This window comes from Aquila chrysaetos, chromosome 12, assembly GCF_900496995.4.
Source record: "Aquila chrysaetos chrysaetos chromosome 12, bAquChr1.4, whole genome shotgun sequence".
Taxonomy (NCBI): Eukaryota; Metazoa; Chordata; class Aves; order Accipitriformes; family Accipitridae; genus Aquila; species Aquila chrysaetos.
Genome location: NC_044015.1, coordinates 12,914,327 through 12,934,400, shown reverse-complemented (window position 1 = coordinate 12,934,400; position 20,074 = coordinate 12,914,327). Strand labels below are relative to the sequence as shown.

Sequence of the window (20,074 nt, the reverse complement as noted above, 5' to 3'; positions counted from 1 at the left end):
TGGAGTTAAATTCCCTCAAGGACATAATTTTCAGTGTGATTGTCATCCTTAAAAGAAATTGAGGTAACTACCTATACTTACTATATAGCTTATTCTCATTTCTCCTTCCCTTGTGTCTTTGTCATGAAAGTTATGTTGTTTTACTTCCTAAACTGCTTTTATTTTTCAAGTCAGGCTTCCAAGAAACAAATGTGTTTTGTTTGAAGCCTGTCACTTGTATAAAGAGCAAAATAATTTTAAGCCATCCTTGTTTTGCAGGACTATCTCACTTGTTGCAATGGAAATTGAACAAAAAGCAAGATTAGGGGAAAATTGGTGGAGCTTTCACTAGGCATTATTAATGATGTCAAAGTATAGAGTCGAAATTCCATTGCAGAGCAATTTTACCCTGTTGCTACAAATGTACTTTAATTGAAATGAGTGAAATGAGTTATTCTTGGTTCATTCCTTGCATCCCAATCATGCAGCACAGAAACCTGAGAGTCTACAGTTCAGCCCCTGTGGAGTTCTCAATCCGAGGGCTCTGCTGATGTCTCTTTCTCACTTAGAAAATGGCAAAATTTTCACAGTGAACATTGGTGATTTCCAGTGGGCTCCAATCTTAATGCCTTTCAATGATTTTGTTTCTTTTTTTCTTTTATATGCATTGGAATTATGGTGACTTATTTAATGTTTGGCAATGAGTTCAGTATATTTATGAATAAACACTGCCTTTATATGCAACAAAAATTTAACTCTTGGCAAAACCCATTTCCTCTGAGGAAATGAGATGTCTCCTAGTCAGATGGCTCTGGCTGAAGTAAGAGGTCTTACAGTAACTGCACCCGTTTCCCTGACTTTTTTTGAAAAACTGAAGGATGTGGGGAAGCCAGCAGCGCAATAAACAGGAGACCTGGCTGCATTGGTGCATGCTGCTCCCCACTTTGCTGGGCATGCTGCCTTCTGCGTTCTCTACCAGCACTAAAGGCAACTGCTTTACAAATGGGAAAGAATTTTTTTCAATGATAAAACTTGCAGCAATCTCAAAGGCAATGGGAACCTTTATTTTGATTATTTTCAATGTATTGACATTGTCCTTTTATGCAAACTTAACTGTAAAACACTCTTGAGATACTGCATAGAAAATACACATAGGAAAAAAAACATATATACACTTTCATAAAAATAGAATACATCTTGGTAAAATTACTTGTGTACAGTGTATTGACATTATTGAACCAAACTTACATCATCAATTGGAGAAAAATGTTCCATTTGCAAAAAAAAACCCCAAAACATTTAACTGAGTTGTGAGTACTGAAATGGATATGGTTTTGAGCTAAATAAATGGCTATACCAGAATGTCAGAGTAAAAAAAAAAAATTATAAAATACCTGCGGTATAAAGCAGATCTAGCCCTGTTTTTAATTCCAAAAAATAGTGACATCTCTAAACTTGCAGGGAAATCAAATGTACCAGTTCCAAATTCTACTGTAGATTCTTTAGCTGAAAACAAACTTTAATATCGTTATTTGTTTCAGTATTTGCAACCATTAGGTACAGTGGTTTTGAGCACACAACATAGTGTATTACAGCCCTAATTCTATCAGGTATTTGATAAGGAAAAAAAAAAATCTAACGGATATAAAATTGTAAAACACTTAGCAACCTTTAAAATATGTAGACCACTTGAAATTATGGTTGTTTTTTTTCTCCTGGTTAGGCTTTTCTTTAGTTGCTTGCAACAGAGACTGCTCGTTGCTTACTGCTTTAACCACATACTTCAGCTCATACTTGGATTTTTCTGCTCATTTTCAGGACAAACTGTGGAAAATGACTACTCCAGTGTAATAAATAAAGCAAGTGGTAACAGGTCCTCAAAGCCATAGATTTTCATCTTGAATTGGAATAATGGGACTGAATGGGCAGCCTCAGGGAAGGAGGAAAAAAGAAAAGAGCATAGCACCACTTCAAGTGACATGGTTCACAACTGTTTGGTAGGCAGTAGAGTCAGTCTGGAAGTGGTAATACCCACTGGCATTTATGAATGTGGTTAAAATACTGCGATTACTGTCAAGTAGTTTGGGTGTTTAATAGGGATAGGCTGACACAGCTATATAAACAATGAAAGTTGTCTGATACTCAATATTTCCATTGATGCTGTAGGATAAGGCTCTGACTCCCATGCGGTAAGTCTTTGGCTCTCGCAGCGGTTGGGTGGTGAACACGACTCCTTTCAAGTTCTCATCTCTCAGGGCAAATGGGATTGTTGGGTCCTCGTCTGCCATTAAGAAAGTTGTCCTTGGGTGCATGACTTGATCATGAGTATAGGCAACCAGCCGGATTAAATCCTGACCGGCAGCTATGCCAAAAGGGAGGGAAAGGAGTTTGTATTCCAAGGCATAGGTACTCAGATCACACTCCAAGTCATTGGCTGGGCAGTTTTTGAGACAGAACCTAGGAATAAGCAGAGCACTTTAGCCCAGGGAGAAGGCACAATATCATAAGTACTGCAGTAAGTCTTAAAGGAGAAATTCTTCCTCTGTTGCAGTATGCAGATTAAAAGTTCTCTATAAAGATAATATGCTCATACACTCTTTATCCACTGTTCCTTTAAAGTTGCAGCCCAGTTTAATTTCCCATTTTCCCCTCAACAGGATCATCTCAGAAAGTACCAAGAGGTAACGTAAAGATATTGGATACAATATATGTCATTGAAGTCAATAGTATATGTTTTAGTGACCTTGCTCTTAGAGTTGAAAAGGTTGATTTAAAAGGTAGCAGGCAGCTCCATTTGAGGTTTCTGCATGTTAGATCATAAAACAAAGAATTTGGAATGAAGAAGGGCAGAGTAAATTTTACTTCTATTTGTCAAAAGTCAAAATAGGCGATCTTTGCTGGCTCTGCTTGTCAGCACTAACAGAGATCAAAGAACATTATCCATTTCAACTTAAGTATCATTCCAGTTCAGTTTGATCACAAAAGATGGTTTCTGACTATGTAGCAAGCTATTTCCTTGAGTATATTAGAAGAAATTAATATGTTTTTTCCAGAACAGGGAAATAGAGTAACTTAAAAATAACAAAACTACTCACTGTAGCATTCTTTTCATGACTAAAAGACTATTTTAAATGCTTTGAAATTGATGGTAAGTTGACCCTTCAGAGAAGTAAGTCAGAAACCTTAGATGCAAAGGCATGCTCGAAAGTGACAAATGAATGACACCGAATCGACAGAAGGAATCACAGCGTGCTGCCCACCGGGGTTCATATCATAAAGGAACATTCTGGTGCTGTTTCCTTTTGACCTAAAGTGCTGCATGGATACTGAGCACCAGCCAGCTTGCCAGCAGCCACTGCTGTCTGGTTCTGCTGTGTGGGAAACATGGAAAACTGCTGCTCAGGAAACCAACAATCATCTCGAGCGTTACTGCTTTACCTTTTGCTAGTATGAGCTTCACTGGTGTCAGTCAAACTTAGATAGTTTCTTCTGACAAATACAGGTTAAGGATTCAAGCTTGGGGTGTGTGAAAAGCGGCTGAAAATAAAACGTACCCAGAAAGACGCTCTCGCTGATAGTTTGGTGGACAAGGTGTGTCTATGCACTGGTAGCTTCCTCTCATGTTGAAACACATCTGATTTGATCCACAATTAATGTTCTGTTCAAGGCACTCATCAATATCTGAATGTAAAAAAACATGCAAATAATCAGCTGCTGGTACTTAGATTAATTTAACAGTTAAAAACTAGCTGGGCCAGTAAAGGCTGGGCAGACCACAGAATCTATCTTTGCACACAGGGAAATCTTTCAGCATCTTGTCTTGCTGTTTGAGACACTGGAGCCACTAGTTCCAGTAACATGCATTTATTATTGCTGGCATTTTATTACTGTGCAGGATGGCGTATTGTTCAAAAGCTGCCCTACAGCCATGATCCAACATAAACTGTAGTTGTCTTGTCAACAGAGGCTAATTAGGTAAATTTTCTTCTTTTGTGGATCAGAAAAATCTGACAGTACCTTTTTTTGACAGAGACGGGTTAAGGATTATATTGGGTTTGACCCTAGAGCTGCTGTTTACTTGCCTGGAGTTAAATCTATAATGTAAGGTCACATGAGGAAACTTCAGAGAATAAGAAGTTGCAATTGTCTAATTTGCTGGTGTTTTATGAAGCATTAAAACATGAAATATAAAAACTTCTGAAACTGGAAATTTTGAATGCCGAATCTCATACAGCAAATTCAAAGAGGTGGCTTATACATGTAGTGAATATGATTTGTATCTTATTTATTTACAAATGTATTTGTGAGCACTCCAAGGGATCTCCATACCTTGACAGGCTTTGCCATTGGGCATAAGGCGATAACCAGATGGACAAGTACACTGGTAACTTCCCAGGGTGTTTCTGCATTCGTGCTGACAGGTATCTCTGGTTTCACATTCATCAATGTCTGTGGAAATAAACATGAACACGTACACATCAGGATTATTTGACCCTGGTACTCAACTGAGGTATTTTTTGTGCTATTTATATACAAGCATATGGACAGAGTTGGCGGAAGGTGTCTGGATCTTGTCTTCTGATGGGGTTGAATGTGTAAGACTAGCAAGTCCTTTCACACCTTACCGTTATACCTCTTTAATAATTAAAGTCAGCTTTGAGGGGATCCTCACCTCTTTTGATAGCAGCCATAATAAGTATTCTAGCTGAAGAGACTAGTCCTGATACAGAGTTCTGGGAAGAAAGGTGGAGGTGCAATCTGTATACATCAACAAGGTTATACAAATACAGTCTTGCCCCCAAAACCAAACTGAGCTGCCTGATGAAGTTTTAGGCAATATGCTTAGGAAACGCCCAGATTAGTTATCTCGCCAGAGGAAGCCTTGACAATGGGGGAGTTGTTCTTACAGTTAATCCCTCCTCAGGCAAAGCTGTTTCCCCTCCAAACTGATCTTCCCAGTACCATGGGGATGAATTAAGCTCAGTATCTGAGAAGACTATCAGTGAATGTTCATAACTCTTTCTTTTAATCTCCCTCTCCAATACAGAAGTACCAGACGACTTGATGTAAAATTTTCAAAGCAGACTAGTGTGATTTAGACACAGGTCATACATAATTATAATTTCTTTTGAAACATCTGTATAATTCAGGACAGCAGTAGAGACCCTACTCAAGTTAGTCTTATACAAGAGTTAAGACTTGCATGATTAAAACAGTGAAAGGAAGGTCTTTGCTTCCCCTCTCTTTGTCTGATTTACAGGAGTTGCATTAGATAAAAATGCAACCACAGAAAAGAAACAGATGTGACTAGAAATTTATGGAATGTTAGCATCAAATCCTGATGGTTGTCTATTGAAATAACTTTCTTTAAAAAAAGCATCATTTGGGTGTATTTTTCATATTAAACAGTAATTTTTAAATTTAGGTGGTTATTCCAATGAAATGGAAGCACAAGAATATTAACTAATTCAAACTGGAAGCTGCGGTGAAGATCACAGATTTTAGCTTAACCCTTTCATCAGCGGTAGCTATTTTCCTAGGTCTTTCAATTAAATTGCTATACCCATAACAAACTGCATGTATACAACTACTGAAATGTCTTTATAATGTAAATACAAGGGTTGATGTCTGCCTGTCTATAATTTTTATTAATAAAAGTATATTCATATTTTCCAACATTATATATTGCTATATAATTCTAGCAATAATTCTGGTTGCTAGAATCTACCTGTAAGATCACTGTCTTTATCCTGGAAGGATATTGTGCCTCCTCTGAAGTGTCATTGGCACATATGCTAGGTTGAGGCACATAGCTAACGCACCACAAACTGCGATGGTCAGTGCATTGGGACAAGCTCTAGTAAGGCCTAGACTGTGGTACCTAGTCCTGAACTCAGCAGCATTATCGCAAAATAACTTAACTGAATAGTTTTTTTAAGATACTCAAAATGTGAGTTAAGTTGGCAAAATCTGGCTTAAGAGAAGCATATTTCAAAAGATGAACTCATTTTAATATCGCCATCTGTCCTTTTTGCAGAGCATCAGGTCTGGTGATTGCTCCCGGAAGACAAGGCGAGCCCAGGCTCAGAGCCCCACTGTGGTCCCTCTCCAGCCCATGTCTGTTTGGCTGTCTGGGGCAGGGAGGGGAACGTGCTTCAGGGAGGCTGGGAGGGAGTGCCCAGTTTCTGGCTCTAGACCAGCAGTTACCGAGGGTCTAGATCCACAGACACTAACTACTGCCGCATGAGAAAGACCTGACATTTCCAGCTTTTGAGCAGTAGTTTGTTGGGGTTTTGGTTGTTTTTTTAACTTCTTAATTTCTTCACATTTAGTACAGATCGGTCAACAAACAGTACAGGCTGCTGTTCCTTTGACTTTCACAAGGAGCTGAATTAAATTTTCAATACCTGTGAAAATAGCAGCATGTCACTGAAAAACCTCAGAAAAGCTCAGGGAGTAAGGAGGAAGCAAACTAAATGCTTGATGGTTAGAGGTGCCAAATACCTTTGTTTCCTGTTGGTATAAGAGTGTGCTTTGAGCCTTTGCACCTCTTTAAAAAAAAAAAAGGGGGGGGGGGGGCAGGGCTTGCCAGTTACCATAACTACCCTGCTCTCCTTATCATGGAAAAAGAAGTGGTAGTACTATCATTGTCACAGCTTATGACAAACCCCCTATTACTTTACTTGTAATCAGTCTTTCCAGGCTCAGTGAATTACATTGCAACCCACTATATATCATAACTACAGATAATTTAAAAGCTTCTGCTTATATTGCCTGTACAGCCATGACTGACAGTCCTGTAGCAGTGCTGGCATTGGCCCTAGTGTGCTCAATTCTAAGATCTTTATTCAAAACCTTTTTGAACCAGATTATTACTACGGTCAGTGGGAGTCTGACATAAGCAACATCCCCAGGACTAGACTGCATCTACTGGTGTTTTTTAGTGTGAGAAAATTCACAAAAGTGAGCTACCATAATCGGAAGAAAGAGAATAGCAGAGGGAAATAATTTGCAAACACACAATAAGCAGCACAATTAAAACAAGAGGTTACAAGGAGGAGGTTTGAATCCATTTTTGCTACAACGTGCTCAGGAGACAAGAACATGCAGAACTCTCCAAATATTTATCAGGGTAATAAGAAAAAAACCACAGCACCACAAACCATCAGCCCCTGCTATATATGAAACAGTAACCTAAGAATAAGGACCAAAACAAGAGAATTGCATAGATATGACTGACATTTACCTACACATCTGTCATTTCTTGCCTCATAGCCTTCAGGACAAGTTTCTCTAATGTTCCTTCTAGTCCTGGAGAAAGGTATTCTGCTGTTTCTATACTCTGAGAAGGAGCTGTAGAGATTTGAGGAGTGCCTGTAATATTGTTGAGGTTGATAGTTGTCTCTCACAGGGGAAAATTGAGCATAGTTATAGCTATTGTAATAGGCACCATAATTTGGCAATCTCTCCAATCCAGCGCAAGATTTCCCATCACCTAATAAATGTTGTCCAGGTGGACAGATACACTTGAAGCTGCCGGGGGTGTTGGTGCATTGAAATGCACAGGGTTTAGGCACTTGTTCACATTCATTAATGTCTGCTCAGGTGACATGATCCAGAGCAACAAACCATGTGGAAAGGAGAAAAAACAAACAAACAACAACACATAACTATATGTGTATATATATACATATATACTTATCTCAGTCTGTAGAACAAACTGAAGACATAAAAGTGAAATCTTGAAGGCAGTAAAATACGGCAAACACGATGCCAAGTAGGCTGGTTATTCTATCCTGTGCAGTAATACACCTTTACTCTTTCTGTAAGGCTGCTTGTGACATAAGACTGTGCTCACATAGGACAAGAACTCACGCAAAGTCTTGCCTCAAGTGTTACTGAAGATAAGATGTGGATATAAAACTGGGATCCAAGCCTGTTCCCCTGCTTTTGCAAAAGCAGGGTAGTGTGATAGCCTGAAAGCTGCTGGCTGCAGTTCCTGCTGGTTACCAGAAAAGATGCAGTGTGAGAAATAAGTGGCCCTTAGGACCCACGCTGTTCATCGTTTCAGCCTACGCTGCTCACTACTACTTCAGTAATTATTTTTTTGTCTTAAGTGCTCCACAGATGGATGGGGGAAGCTGTTGGGCCCTTCTTTAAAGGAGGATACTTAACACGGAGCATTCTTGAGAAGTATAGCGTTAGAAATTCATTCAAACTGGCACCGAGGGAAGCTCGGAAGCTCCAGTACAGTTATTGTACTCTGTGTGAGGTGAAAAATTGGGTCTCAAGGACGGACAGTGTCACAGGGGAAGGAGGTCAGGTATGTTCTAACCTTTCATGTTGTTATTGGTCATTCCAGCTATGAAAGGTTAGAGACTTAACAGTAAATATTAATTCACTTTTATACGATTAAAAAACAGAATTACTTTTTTTCCTAAGGATTTTTTTTTTAAGTTGCCTCCCTTTAAATTGTAATCCAAAGTAATTTGACCAACCCTAGCATTAAATATCCATCCTTAAATCAGAGTGATGAGCACACAAAGCATGGTAAAGGGTTTAAGGATGTAACATGACGAGTGTCCTTCATGCAAAATAGAGTAAATATGAGTGCTCTTGGGTACTGTAGGACCAGGCCTTCTCCCACAGTTTCTCTAGTGCTACCAGAAAGAAATTTTCTAAAATTTTCACTGAGTTATTTCAGCCCCAGCTGAAAATTTGAAGTATACGGTATTCCTTTTCAAACTTACATTCATTCTTTACTAGAAAAACACAAAAATTTGCTGATTCCAAAACAGGAATGTGCAACTCTGCAATGATCAGCAATAAATAACCCGATATTAACATACATAACAACATATCTATAATTGACATATATTGTAAACCTTTTTTTACTAGAATTGAAAGATTATCTTAATGGTGGCTTGATAAGGGTTTAATTATTTCATATTAGTGGAAAGTGTGTATTCTTTAAATTATTACTGTAAAAATGCCATTAAGCTAGCATTATTAGTCTCACTTTGGTTCCCTCTGAACATAGTATTTTGAGCCTAGTTTGTAACCCTCCAAGACACAAATGCGTGCTAATGGTATTTAAAAAGTAATACTGTTCAGAAATGTAGTAGAATATTAGATTGCATTTTTATTAAGTCTTTAATACTTTATATGTTTTAAAGAATTTTGGGGAGTATTAATAATTAAATGTTTTGAGAGCTGGAAATCCAGGGATAATTACTGCAGAGTATTGCAGTATTTTCCAATTGTTATTTCACAAACACGTAACTGAAACTTTATATATTAGTTGAAATATCATTAGGGTAATATAACTTCATTTTTAGTATGGCAACAACTAATATGAATTTTAAGTTTATATTCCTTCATTGTGTGCTTAAGATGAAAAACGTGTTACTCATGTACATGTAAAAGAATACTGAAACTCACGCTCAACTATTTTCTAATTGCAGAGTTTAAAATTCTTTACCTGCAGAAAATACTGCACATGGCTATTGTCTAACATCTAACATTTTGTTCCCCTGTACTTGGCACTGGTGAGGCCGCACCTCAAATACTGTGTTCAGTTTTGGGCCCCTAACTACAGAAAAGACATTGAGTTGCTGGAGCGTGTCAAGAGAAGGGCAACCAAGTTGGTGAGGGGCCTGGAGCACAAGTCCTGTGAAGAACGGCTGAGGGAACTGGGGTTGTTTAGCCTGGAGAAAAGGAGGCTGAGGGGAGACCTTATCGTTCTCTACAACTACCTGAAAGGAGGTTGTAGTGAGGTGGGTGTTGGTCTCTTCTGTCAGGTGGCTGGAGATAGGACGAGAGGAAATGGCCTCAAGTTGCACCAGGGGAGGTTTAGATTGGATATTAGGAAAATTTTCTTTACTGAAAGGGTTGTCAGGTATTGGAACAGGCTGCCCAGGGAAGTGGTTGAGTCACCATCCCTGGAGGTATTCAAAAAGCACGTAGACAAGGCACTTCAGGACATGGTTTAGTGGGCATGGTTGACAGTTGGACTCGATGATCTTAAAAGACTTTTCCAACCTAAATGATTCTATGATTCTATTCTATGATCTTTACAACAACCAATGCCCTTGGAACAAATTGTGGATAAAGAATATAAGACTACCATAGAAATAATGAAAGAAAACACGTGAAGATTTGAGCAATTTCTTTCATAGGATCCTCCTGTGCAATACAAGTAAAATTGAAGGCAGCAAGTCACTTGCATTTATACCATAGCCATCCCTGGGAGAAGTGATCACTGACCGACTGGTAAGCCTAGGTCTCCACTGGACAGTATCCCTTTGATTATGCACTATGACTATTAAATATTTACAAGAACAAGGTGAAATGACTTTGAAACTAAAATAGCTAAATTCTCATGCATTCTTTTAACTTGAAAAATAATATTTCATTTTGAATTCTAGATAGCCTGGCACGTATTATATGCAAAAATGCTTTATAACAGCTTTTGATAAAGCCCTTCCTTCTATGATATGGCATGTTGAGATCCAACACAGTAATATTGTGATTTAGTTAAATGGGCATGCCTATATCTATGGGTATTGTGATGACAAATGAATACCTTATCCCCATCTGACAGACAGGATTGCGGCACAAAGGACTTTACACAGGGTAAGAGTAGCACAGGTAGGAACAAAGTTCAATTCTTCTGTTTCAGTCTGGCGCCCTACTTTTCAACTCTTCCCTGTGCTCACTGGAAACATTAACAATAAAAACTGGATTTTATTAACACATGTGAACTAATATCTTTTATGCATCTATATTTTAAATATATTTTTAAGCAGATAAAAATTCAAAGCTGCATAAAGGTCATACTTTAATTTAAGAGGGAGCGTTCAGTGCTCCTTGGTCAGAAGACAGCTTTAGGGCAGCTGCTAGTGTTTTGTGAACATCTGTAGTCTTAGACTTTATCAAGCTTATTAATGTCAGAAATTTAAATGGTTTTAATATATGTTAAGGAGTCTGGGATTGATTTTATTTCAGTAAAGAGGCAGCTGGTGGAAGTAATGTCTTGGTCTACAGCCAGTTTCTTACTGCAGCTTAATCTCTTTAAAAAAAAAAAAAAAATCCTGGCTTTTGGTACTCCAAAATCTTAGGTTGTTTAAAAAGAAAAAAAAAAAACAAAAAGAAAAAAAATCCTGTTCTTCAAAGCAGCTGTTTATCACTTATGAAAGCTAATCTTTAAGAAGTCATCACAGAGGAATACTTCTTGGATAATGATACATGAGACCAACTGAAACCAACTTCACTTAGTGTCATACACCAACATTCATAAATCATTATTATCAGGGTGGATCAGCTATTATATTTTAAATATTCTACATAAATACAGAAAAGGTGAATCTAAATGATCCTAGTGCCATCCTGAGGTCTGTTAAATGCCAGGGGAAGTGTTTTATGCACTTGCACTGACACCATACATTAAACTCTCTTGCTATCCATGTTAGAGCTACGGGAGCATCCTTCACATGCTACGTATGTGTGCGTGGGAGAAAGCTCTGCATGTTTTTATGCCAAAATGTTCTGTGTAGATAGCACAGGGGAGTAACTACATGGTCAGCATTCCTGTGACTGACAGGAATCCTCCTTCCCTGCTGTGATCCACCCAAACCAGAATGGGGAGTGTTGAGTGATAAATGCGTATCAGCTTCCTCCACTCTACCCATATGGGGAACACCCTTTGCAATTCTAATGGGTGGGTAAGCATGTTTGCTTGCAGAAGCAAGTTCTGGGTGTTATCGTGCCTCTTGCAACACACTTCTTTGGGTGTTCTCCTTTAGGGGAGTCCATCATCCCCTGCTTGACTGCTTTCAGGTGTGAATCAATGCAGTCCAGGGTATAGCCAGGCATGTTTCACTGTCCAATCAACTAACAAATCTGACCTGATTTTTATAAATGAAGCCTCTTGCGGAGCGGTAGCTCACCACATCCATCCACCACCTCTGAGACCCTTGCACACTTTGTTTTCAAAGTATGGACCTATAACAATCTCCGTTTGGAATCATTTAGTTTCGACTATTTGTTTTGAATGGGACGCTTTGTTTTAGATGGGTAATTTTGAACTTCAGTGCAAATTTGTCTATAGAGCATAGTCTTCAAATGGGATAGCATTGTTGGATATGTTGCAGCAGAAAGGCCAGACAAAAGCAGCAGCAGAAAATATGTGATACTAATGTGACTGGACAACTTACCCACACAAGGTCTTCCAACTCCCTGGGACCGATACCCTCTTGGACACACACAACGGTAACTTCCTCGTGTGTTCTCACAAATCTGGTTATAGCGGCACTGGTGGGTTCCATCCCAGCATTCATCAATGTCTGCAAGCAACAAGGCAAGGGGAAGTAGTCAGATTTTTCCTGAAGCTTCTTATAGCTTTAAACTTCTTAATGTAGAAGGAATACAGTTAAGCCACAAGTAACTTTGGCCCTCTAGATAGATTTAGCCTCTCAACATATACTTTTCTTACCTGGTACCACGATTAGGCATTACTCTACAACAGTTTGTGTTACGAATCACAATCTTTCACAATCTGAAAGCAGATTTTGAGCAGATACACAGATAAATTTTTCAACTGTATTGCATTTACACACACTTTTCCTGTTAATTTTCAAAACTTGTCATTGAGGTTTCCAATGTGATCAGCTACTCTCCAAAGAGACATAATCCATCTTCCTGTCATATCCCACTAGAAAAAAAGATTTGGTAGTATGTATAACATCGGTTATGTTTAAAAGCATCCCTGATAAGCAGCAAGGACCTGTGATTGTGATTCACAGCTCCTGAGACAAACTCTTAAGAAAGCATTCACACATGGGGCAAAACATTTCAGTCAATGAACAGTTCATAGAATTCAAGGTGACAATGCAGAAAAGATGCTGCGGGAAACTTTACTGTTCGTTCTTAACAGCAATGGAATATTAGAAGTGGCAAGGATACAGCTATTCTTTTAATACGAATTACAAAAAAATTAAATACCTATGTTCCCATAAGTGAAAAAAAAGTTGGTGCCTTAATATGTGCCAGTCTTCACAACTGGAGATGGACTGTCTCTAAGATTATTGTTTTAAAAAGAAAAAATTCATCATTGTCCCTGTGTTTACCATCATCGTACAGTACATTAACACTTCTACTCACCAATACAAGTTCCATTTTCTGCTTTGGTCATTCCATTGGGACACAGATCAATGCACTTATAGCCACCACGGGTGTTTTTGCAAAGTTGATCAGGCCTGCATACGTTCTGCCTGCACTCATTTACATCTTATTAAAAAAAAAAAAAAAAAAAAAGCAAGAATGGAAATGAACTCTCTTCCTTATGCTCAATTCCTAACGAGCAGAATAATCCACCTTTAATTATACTGTGTACATGCATTTGAATGTACTTCGTGCACATTTATCAGTCAGCCCAATTCCCACTTCCTCTGGCTTTTAGTACTGCTTTACAAACAAATTCAGAAATGCATACTAGGTATATCATCCATAGTAGGATTTTCATTCATAAAGATTTCCAGTAACAAATACAGCAACAAATAAATGTTGAACTATGTCCATTGGAAAGAGGGAATGAACATTCAAAAATTCATTCATACCCATGCATTTTCTGCCCTTTAGCTGGTATCCTGGATCACAACCACAGTGGAAACTTCCTATAGTATTGAAGCAACGCTGATGACAGGAGTTGGACTCTTGACACTCATTAACATCTGTTGAACAATACAAATCCTTGATACCATAGCTGTGAATTGCCTTGCCATCATTTACCTGAACAGTGTTTTGGTTGAGTCAACATTTGGGACTCTGCTTTGAGCTCTAGTTATTACAATATTGAGGTACGTTCAGAAGCGGTTACTTCTCTCATTTCTTTGTAACAGAAAATGCACATGGGACACAAAAGCAAGAATGTTAGGTTATTCCCTGATAAGTTTTAAAATTTATTTCTAAAGATGGAAAAAACAAAAGGTTTAAAAACCAAACAAACAAAAAACCAACCACACAAAAAACCCAAAACCTTAAAAATGAAAATTTATAGATACCTTATTGGGAAACGCATCTTTTAAAAAGTTATTTTCAACTGTGTGAAAGACAGTATTTTCAGTTTCTAAAAGCTAACACCAAAAGCCAGAGAACTCTCCATACCTTGGCAGCTAAATCCATCAGCTGTCCTCCTAAAGCCATTCCCACATCTAACCACGCAGCGGTAAGAGCCAATGATGTTTTCACAGTCCTGGCCAGCGTGGCAGGTATGTCCACCTAACGCACACTCATCAATATCTACAATTAAAAACAAGCTGTAAACCTCACTATCTCAAAGTGAAACAAAGATTAAGCAGCGTCTTGAGCATGATCAACTATGAAATACTTGATTGCAAATATATTCAGATATAAAATAATTAGAATACTACCAATAAATTATACTCTTATAATAAGAAAATGGCCCAACCCAAACAGAACATTTCCCTAGCGATTTAAGTGCAGTGGGGCTTTTGTATCCAACCCGTCCACAGCAATCCTTATCTTACCCTGACACGTTCTACCATCCGCAGAGATAGTGAGGCCTTTTGGACAGGAGCAGTAGTAAGATCCCATGGTGTTATGACAGGTATGGGAACAAGGATTTCGCACAGCACATTCATCTTCGTCTGGAACAAGGGAACATTGGAAAACCAGTGAGACTTCACAAGAATTTACAAGAAACTATACCAAACAAACCGTTCATAAGAGGTATATGTCTGGTAGACCCACGGGGCAAAACTAGAGCTAGCAATGGAGCAGCTTCACAGAAATGGTTCAGTGGTGCATTCTCCATGCTTATTTTTATGGTTACTAAACCTACACTAATACGGCTTGCTAAAACCTTGTGTTAGCTCTGCAAGACTGGGTCACTACCGCGGTAATAAATGTTTGAGACAATCTTTTCAAGAGCATCTCTTTACAACAGAAAAGATGGGTTTCAGTGTTAGACTTAAGATTTCCTGGAGATGTGCAAAGATTACTACATGTGCCATATTAAAGTTTTAGAACTCATACTGTTTTACAGATGATACTGCAAGTGGTTGTCATGGGTTTGTGTGGTGCGGTTTTTTTGGTAGCGGGGAGGGGACGGAGGGGTGGTTCCTGTGAGAAGCTGCTGGAAGCTTCCCCGGCTCCCAGGCGGACCCGCCTCTGTGGGTCCCGAGCCCACCAGTGACAGTGGTAGCGCCTCTGGGAGAACAGATTTGAGAAGGGGAACCTGCAGTGAGGAGGGGGATTGGAATGCGAGAGGAACACCTCTGCAGATACCGAGGTCCGTGAGGAAGGAGGTGCGCCTGAGGAGGTGGATGCCCCCACAGCCCGTGGTGAGATGGCAGGCTGTCGTCCCCCCCCGGCCCGTGGAGGGGAGCGGAGGCCCCCCAAGATGGCTGTGACTCCATGGGAGAGCCCGCGCTGGAGCAGCGTGTGACTGAAGATCGGCCCGCAGAAAGGACCCACGCCAGAGAAGTTCAGGAAGAGCAGAAGCCCGCAGAAAGGATGCACGCCAGGGAAGTTTGTGAGGAACTGCAGCCGGCAGAAAAGGACTCACGCTGGAGAAGTTCGTGAAGGACTGTCTCCTGTGGGAGGGACCCCACGCTGGAGCAGGGGACGAGTGAGCAGTCCTCCCGCTGAGGAGGAAGGAGCGGCAGAGACAACTGTGATGAACTGACCCCAACCCCCATCCCCTGTTCCCCTGCGAGGAGGGAGAGAGAACCAGGAGTGGGGTTGAGCCAGGAAGGAGGGAGGGGTGGAGGAAGGTGTTCCAAGGTTTGGTTTTACTTCCTAATATCCTTGTTTTGTTTTGACTTGTAGTAAATTAAATTGGTTTTGTTTCTTCCCCAAGTTGCGCCTGTCTTTTGCCAGTGACCATAAGTGGTGAGTGATCCCTTCCAGTCCTTATCTCGACCCACGAGCCTGCCTTTATATTTTCTCCTCATCCCACCGTGGCTGGGGTGGGGGGGGCAGGGAGTGAGAGAGCGGCTGCGTGGTGCTTTGTTACTGGCTGGGCTGAAACCACGACAGTGGAAAATTGTTTTAGCGACCTTATTTTCAGTTTTCCTCGTTTTAAACCTTTTGGATAGTGTAATGTTTGTTTCTTGTAGAATTTCTTTAATTTGTAAGCTTTCAAGGGGCAATGAAATAAGTCCACAAAATTATATCAGACGATTGTTCCCTAAAACAAATGTGACTCAGTCAACAGCTAAAACGCTTATAACCTTCTCTTGATCTCCATCCCCCAAGCAGGAACTTGTGCGCAGTTGTCTAGGTTGCCAACATTCATCCTTCCCTCCACACAGATCATGTGAGTGCTTCACTACTTTGCAGGCTCAGCAGATCCTGTGGCTCAGTGTCCCCCCGTTGTACCTGGGGTACTGATGAAAAGCTGTCTGGGCACTACTTCTGTTCTAGATGAGTACAGAAGTGAAGTCTTCACCTGGCTTTGGATCCACACCCTTTCATCAAAGGTAACTTACACTTTTTGAAGTATGCACTGCATGCTTTGAAACTCTAGATAAAGGTGATGTGGTTGAGTACTGCATCCAGCTCTGGGGCCCCCAGCACAAGACAGACATGGGCCTCTTAGAGCAGCTCCAGAGGAGGCCATGGAAATGGTCAGAGGGCTGGAACACCTCTGCTATGGACAAAGGCTGAGAGAGTTGGGGTTGTTTAGCCTGGGGAAAAGAAGGATCTGGGGAGACCTTATTGCAGCCTTTCAGTATATAAAGAGGGCTTATAAGAAATACGGAGAGAATTTTTACCAGGCCCTGTAGGCGACCTGGTGAAGGGCCAGGACAAGGGGTAACAGTTTTAAACTAAAAGAGGGTAGATATAGATTGGAAATAATACTAAATATTTTATGATGAGGGTGGCGAGACACTGGAACAGGTTGTCCAGAGAAGCTGTGAATGCCCCCTCCCTGGAAGTGTTCAAGCTCAGGTTGGACAGGGCTTTCAGCAACCTGATCTAGTGAAAATGTCCCTCCCTGTGGCAGTGGGGTGGAACTGGATGAGCTTTAAAGGTCCCTTCCAACTCAAACCATTCTATGAGTCTATGATTACACACTACCCTTTTCACATCATTACCTGAACAGTAAGGCCCAGTGGAGTCCAAACCAAACCCAGCAGGGCACTGATTGCTACGATCTCCTGTATGGTAAAGGAAGCATATGTTACTTGTGGGTGAAAATATGGCCATTTTATTACTTTTAAAAAACCCTTTAACATTAAGACTTGCAGCCCAGCTATTTATAAAATATTTATTACACTTGGACACTAAAATAGAAACTTTTAAAAATCTAGACTTCAGTGGTTTTTCTACTTGGGCAGTAAAAGTCAGTAGTACATGGTTTTTGCTGTTTTGAAAAATATTAAACCGGTGGGGGGTTTCCCTCAGAGTGACTGCAAGTTGCATCCCAGCCTAATACATCCTGCAGTGTTCCTCCATAAAGTTTTCCTTATTAAAAGAACAAAGACCATTCAGTTTCACTTCATGTAAAAGGAGGGAAATAAACCCAAACCAAACAAATCACCATGTCATAGACTGTGAGAAGTCACTGTAGAAGAACACAAGTGCGTACTATGAACTGTAATGGAAAACTCCGGTAGAGACTGCTCAAAGACCACATAAATTTTGCTGCTTGAAAATTGATTCAACGAATATGAAATTTTTAAAAAAGCAGTATATTAATTGTTGGAGGAAATAAATGCAAGTTCAGTAAAGGTCTGGCCAGATTTATGCATAGGCATAACTTGATCTGGAGACTTCCTTTTATCAGACCTCTTTTTAAAACAGAAAAAATAATCTTATTTGGTTTCCAAATTGCACAATCAGTTCATAGCCTGGCAAGTGGGAAGATAATTATTTTACTTCATTTAGAATGTTGTTATTGAAAAGAAAGACTGAGATGGGCAATCCCACTCTTTCATTTACTTTCAAACCTCAGTTCTTTCTCTACTATGTAAAAAAAGCCAACCAATTATGACTTCTCAAAGGAAAACCCACTTACACAAATATATGCCCTACTCCTTAAGATCACTTATGTAAAAGGCAGCAGTTAGTAATGCTAAGGCACAGTACAACAGATGATGGAGCTACTAGCTTGCCACCTCTGTGTTAGGAGTCAGGAAATTTACAGACTGTACATAAGCATGTGTCTACACAGCACTGCATAACTGTGCACCATTCATATCTGGCCTTAAAAAATGTATCCATAAAGTACCAGTAAAGTTTTCAAGCTGCAGCTCAGCATCATATTTTCTGTATATGCCAAATAATTCCAGAGAAGTTCAATCTGAGGAATGACTTAGGACATTTTACCCATTTAGTGTTGAATTTTGAATGTTCTTCTACCTCATTACTACCTTACTTATGTTTATGTGGTTTTTGCTGTGAGAAGAAGATTCACAATCCTTTTTCTCAACAGCTATGTAAAAAACAAACCCAAACATAAAAACCCACCAATGCTTGACCACACACAAAAGCGACAGTAATTTCATTTTAGAGAATGAAAGGTACATGCAAGGAAATGGAGAAATATTTTAGGCTGGCTACCTGAAGCTACTGGTGATGCTAATAGCAGCATCAGCAAATGCAGACGTACATCATCGATGAGAACTACAGGTGAAGAGTAAGTGCAAACTGCAACAGCTTTTACGTATTAGTCTATGGGTATGTTAACAAGACACGTAGGTCCCAGGATCTACAATAAAATTACCCAAGTTTCACAGAATTTCCTCTTTCAAGGCCATAACTGGCTTTTGAGAATACAGGTAATGAATTTTAGGAAGATAGGATATTATGTTTCCATTGTTTTATTTTTGTGAAAGATTAGTACAATACCTTTTGCTATAGAAGCGTGGATTTTAAAAGCCATAGTTTCTTCCAGTGGGTTGTACTCTGTTGTAATAGAGGAAGCATGGAGTGTTTCCACCAAGAAAGGCATCTTTCCTTTAGTGTAATCATAGGTGATAGTGTGGTTCCATGTATAGGGAACACTAACTCCATCTATAGTGAAGAGACGAGTAGAATGGGCATACAGTTGCCCAGGACCAGTTTGAATGTAGTCTTCTGTATAATCCTGAAACAGCAAAATTCAGGCATCAGCCATTGAGTACAGCCAACACCACTGTGGTCTTTGTATTTTAAAGTGGTATGAGATGTATTCCAAGAAACATTTTTTTTTCTTAACAGCTGAACATATCATATTTCACACAACACATGCCTTTTTTACTCTTATTTTAACCGTTGAATCTTAACAGCATCTGGTACATTTCTTCAAATAAGTAACAGGCTGTGGTACTGAGGAACCTGATGACAGGGGCCTCAGCAGAGCATTTCCAAAATCTGAAAATGATCTTATTGTTCTGTAACAATCTTTTGAGGTCTAAATATTTTTTGTGTTTCTAAGTCAGATGCTGACAACATGTGCTAAATAAACAATCAGTAGAGAAAAATTCTGCCACTGAAAAAAGGTATAAATATTGGACATGCTACATATTGCAGTGTATTGAAATATCAAGAACTTCATGTATATTTATTGTACTGTGGGATTAACATATTAAAACAATTTCACTGGTTACCTACCACTAACTAATTACCACCTTTATAGAAACAATGGTAAAGAATATTCTTTCTTGTACAGTAAAACAAATTATCAAGCACCTGGTTTTAAACCAAAACTTTAATACCACATATTGTATTAAGCAAAATGTTTGTCATGTGATACAGTAAACCAAAAAGCTAGAAAAACAGTTCCTTTGAACTCCATCTTTCTATCAGGAGTACAACGTCAGTGATAGAAACTATCTTACTAGGAGCAGTAGAGAGTATCTCCAAGAACCAACAGGCAGAGCAATTCAGTAGTGAGATTATAACCTTTTGCCATACTATCATGCAAACTGCCCTCTCTAATCATTCCTGAAAAAGTTCATAGAGAAGTGTCATTCTTTGAAAAAGCAAATTCTGCAAAACATTTCAGATGAATTGCATAATAGGACTGTTTGCCATAATAGATATCTCCACAAGAGAAAGTTTTGATGCTATAGCAGAGAAAGGAGCA

At 39.4% G+C, this 20,074-nt stretch overlaps 1 protein-coding gene across 2 annotated transcripts in view; it reads right to left on the bottom strand.

Annotated features, from left to right (window-relative positions):
* Positions 1 to 1,022: 1,022 nt before the first annotated feature.
* HMCN1 (hemicentin 1) overlaps positions 1,023 to 20,074 on the bottom strand; it is a 218,050-nt gene continuing 198,998 nt past the window's right edge. The window contains exons 97-107 of one of the 2 annotated variants that reach the window (XM_030031794.2): positions 18,856 to 19,093; positions 17,100 to 17,162; positions 14,526 to 14,645; positions 14,143 to 14,277; positions 13,596 to 13,709; positions 13,141 to 13,266; positions 12,195 to 12,323; positions 7,226 to 7,576; positions 4,309 to 4,428; positions 3,534 to 3,660; positions 1,023 to 2,436 (exon numbers count right to left, since the gene is read on the bottom strand). In XM_030031794.2, coding sequence (XP_029887654.1) covers positions 2,070 to 2,436; positions 3,534 to 3,660; positions 4,309 to 4,428; positions 7,226 to 7,576; positions 12,195 to 12,323; positions 13,141 to 13,266; positions 13,596 to 13,709; positions 14,143 to 14,277; positions 14,526 to 14,645; positions 17,100 to 17,162; positions 18,856 to 19,093 — 1,890 coding nt within the window. In that variant the 3' untranslated portion in view covers positions 1,023 to 2,069. The remainder of the gene's footprint in view (positions 2,437 to 3,533; positions 3,661 to 4,308; positions 4,429 to 7,225; positions 7,577 to 12,194; positions 12,324 to 13,140; positions 13,267 to 13,595; positions 13,710 to 14,142; positions 14,278 to 14,525; positions 14,646 to 17,099; positions 17,163 to 18,855; positions 19,094 to 20,074) is intronic. The other variant, XM_041128002.1, reaches the window with a different exon arrangement.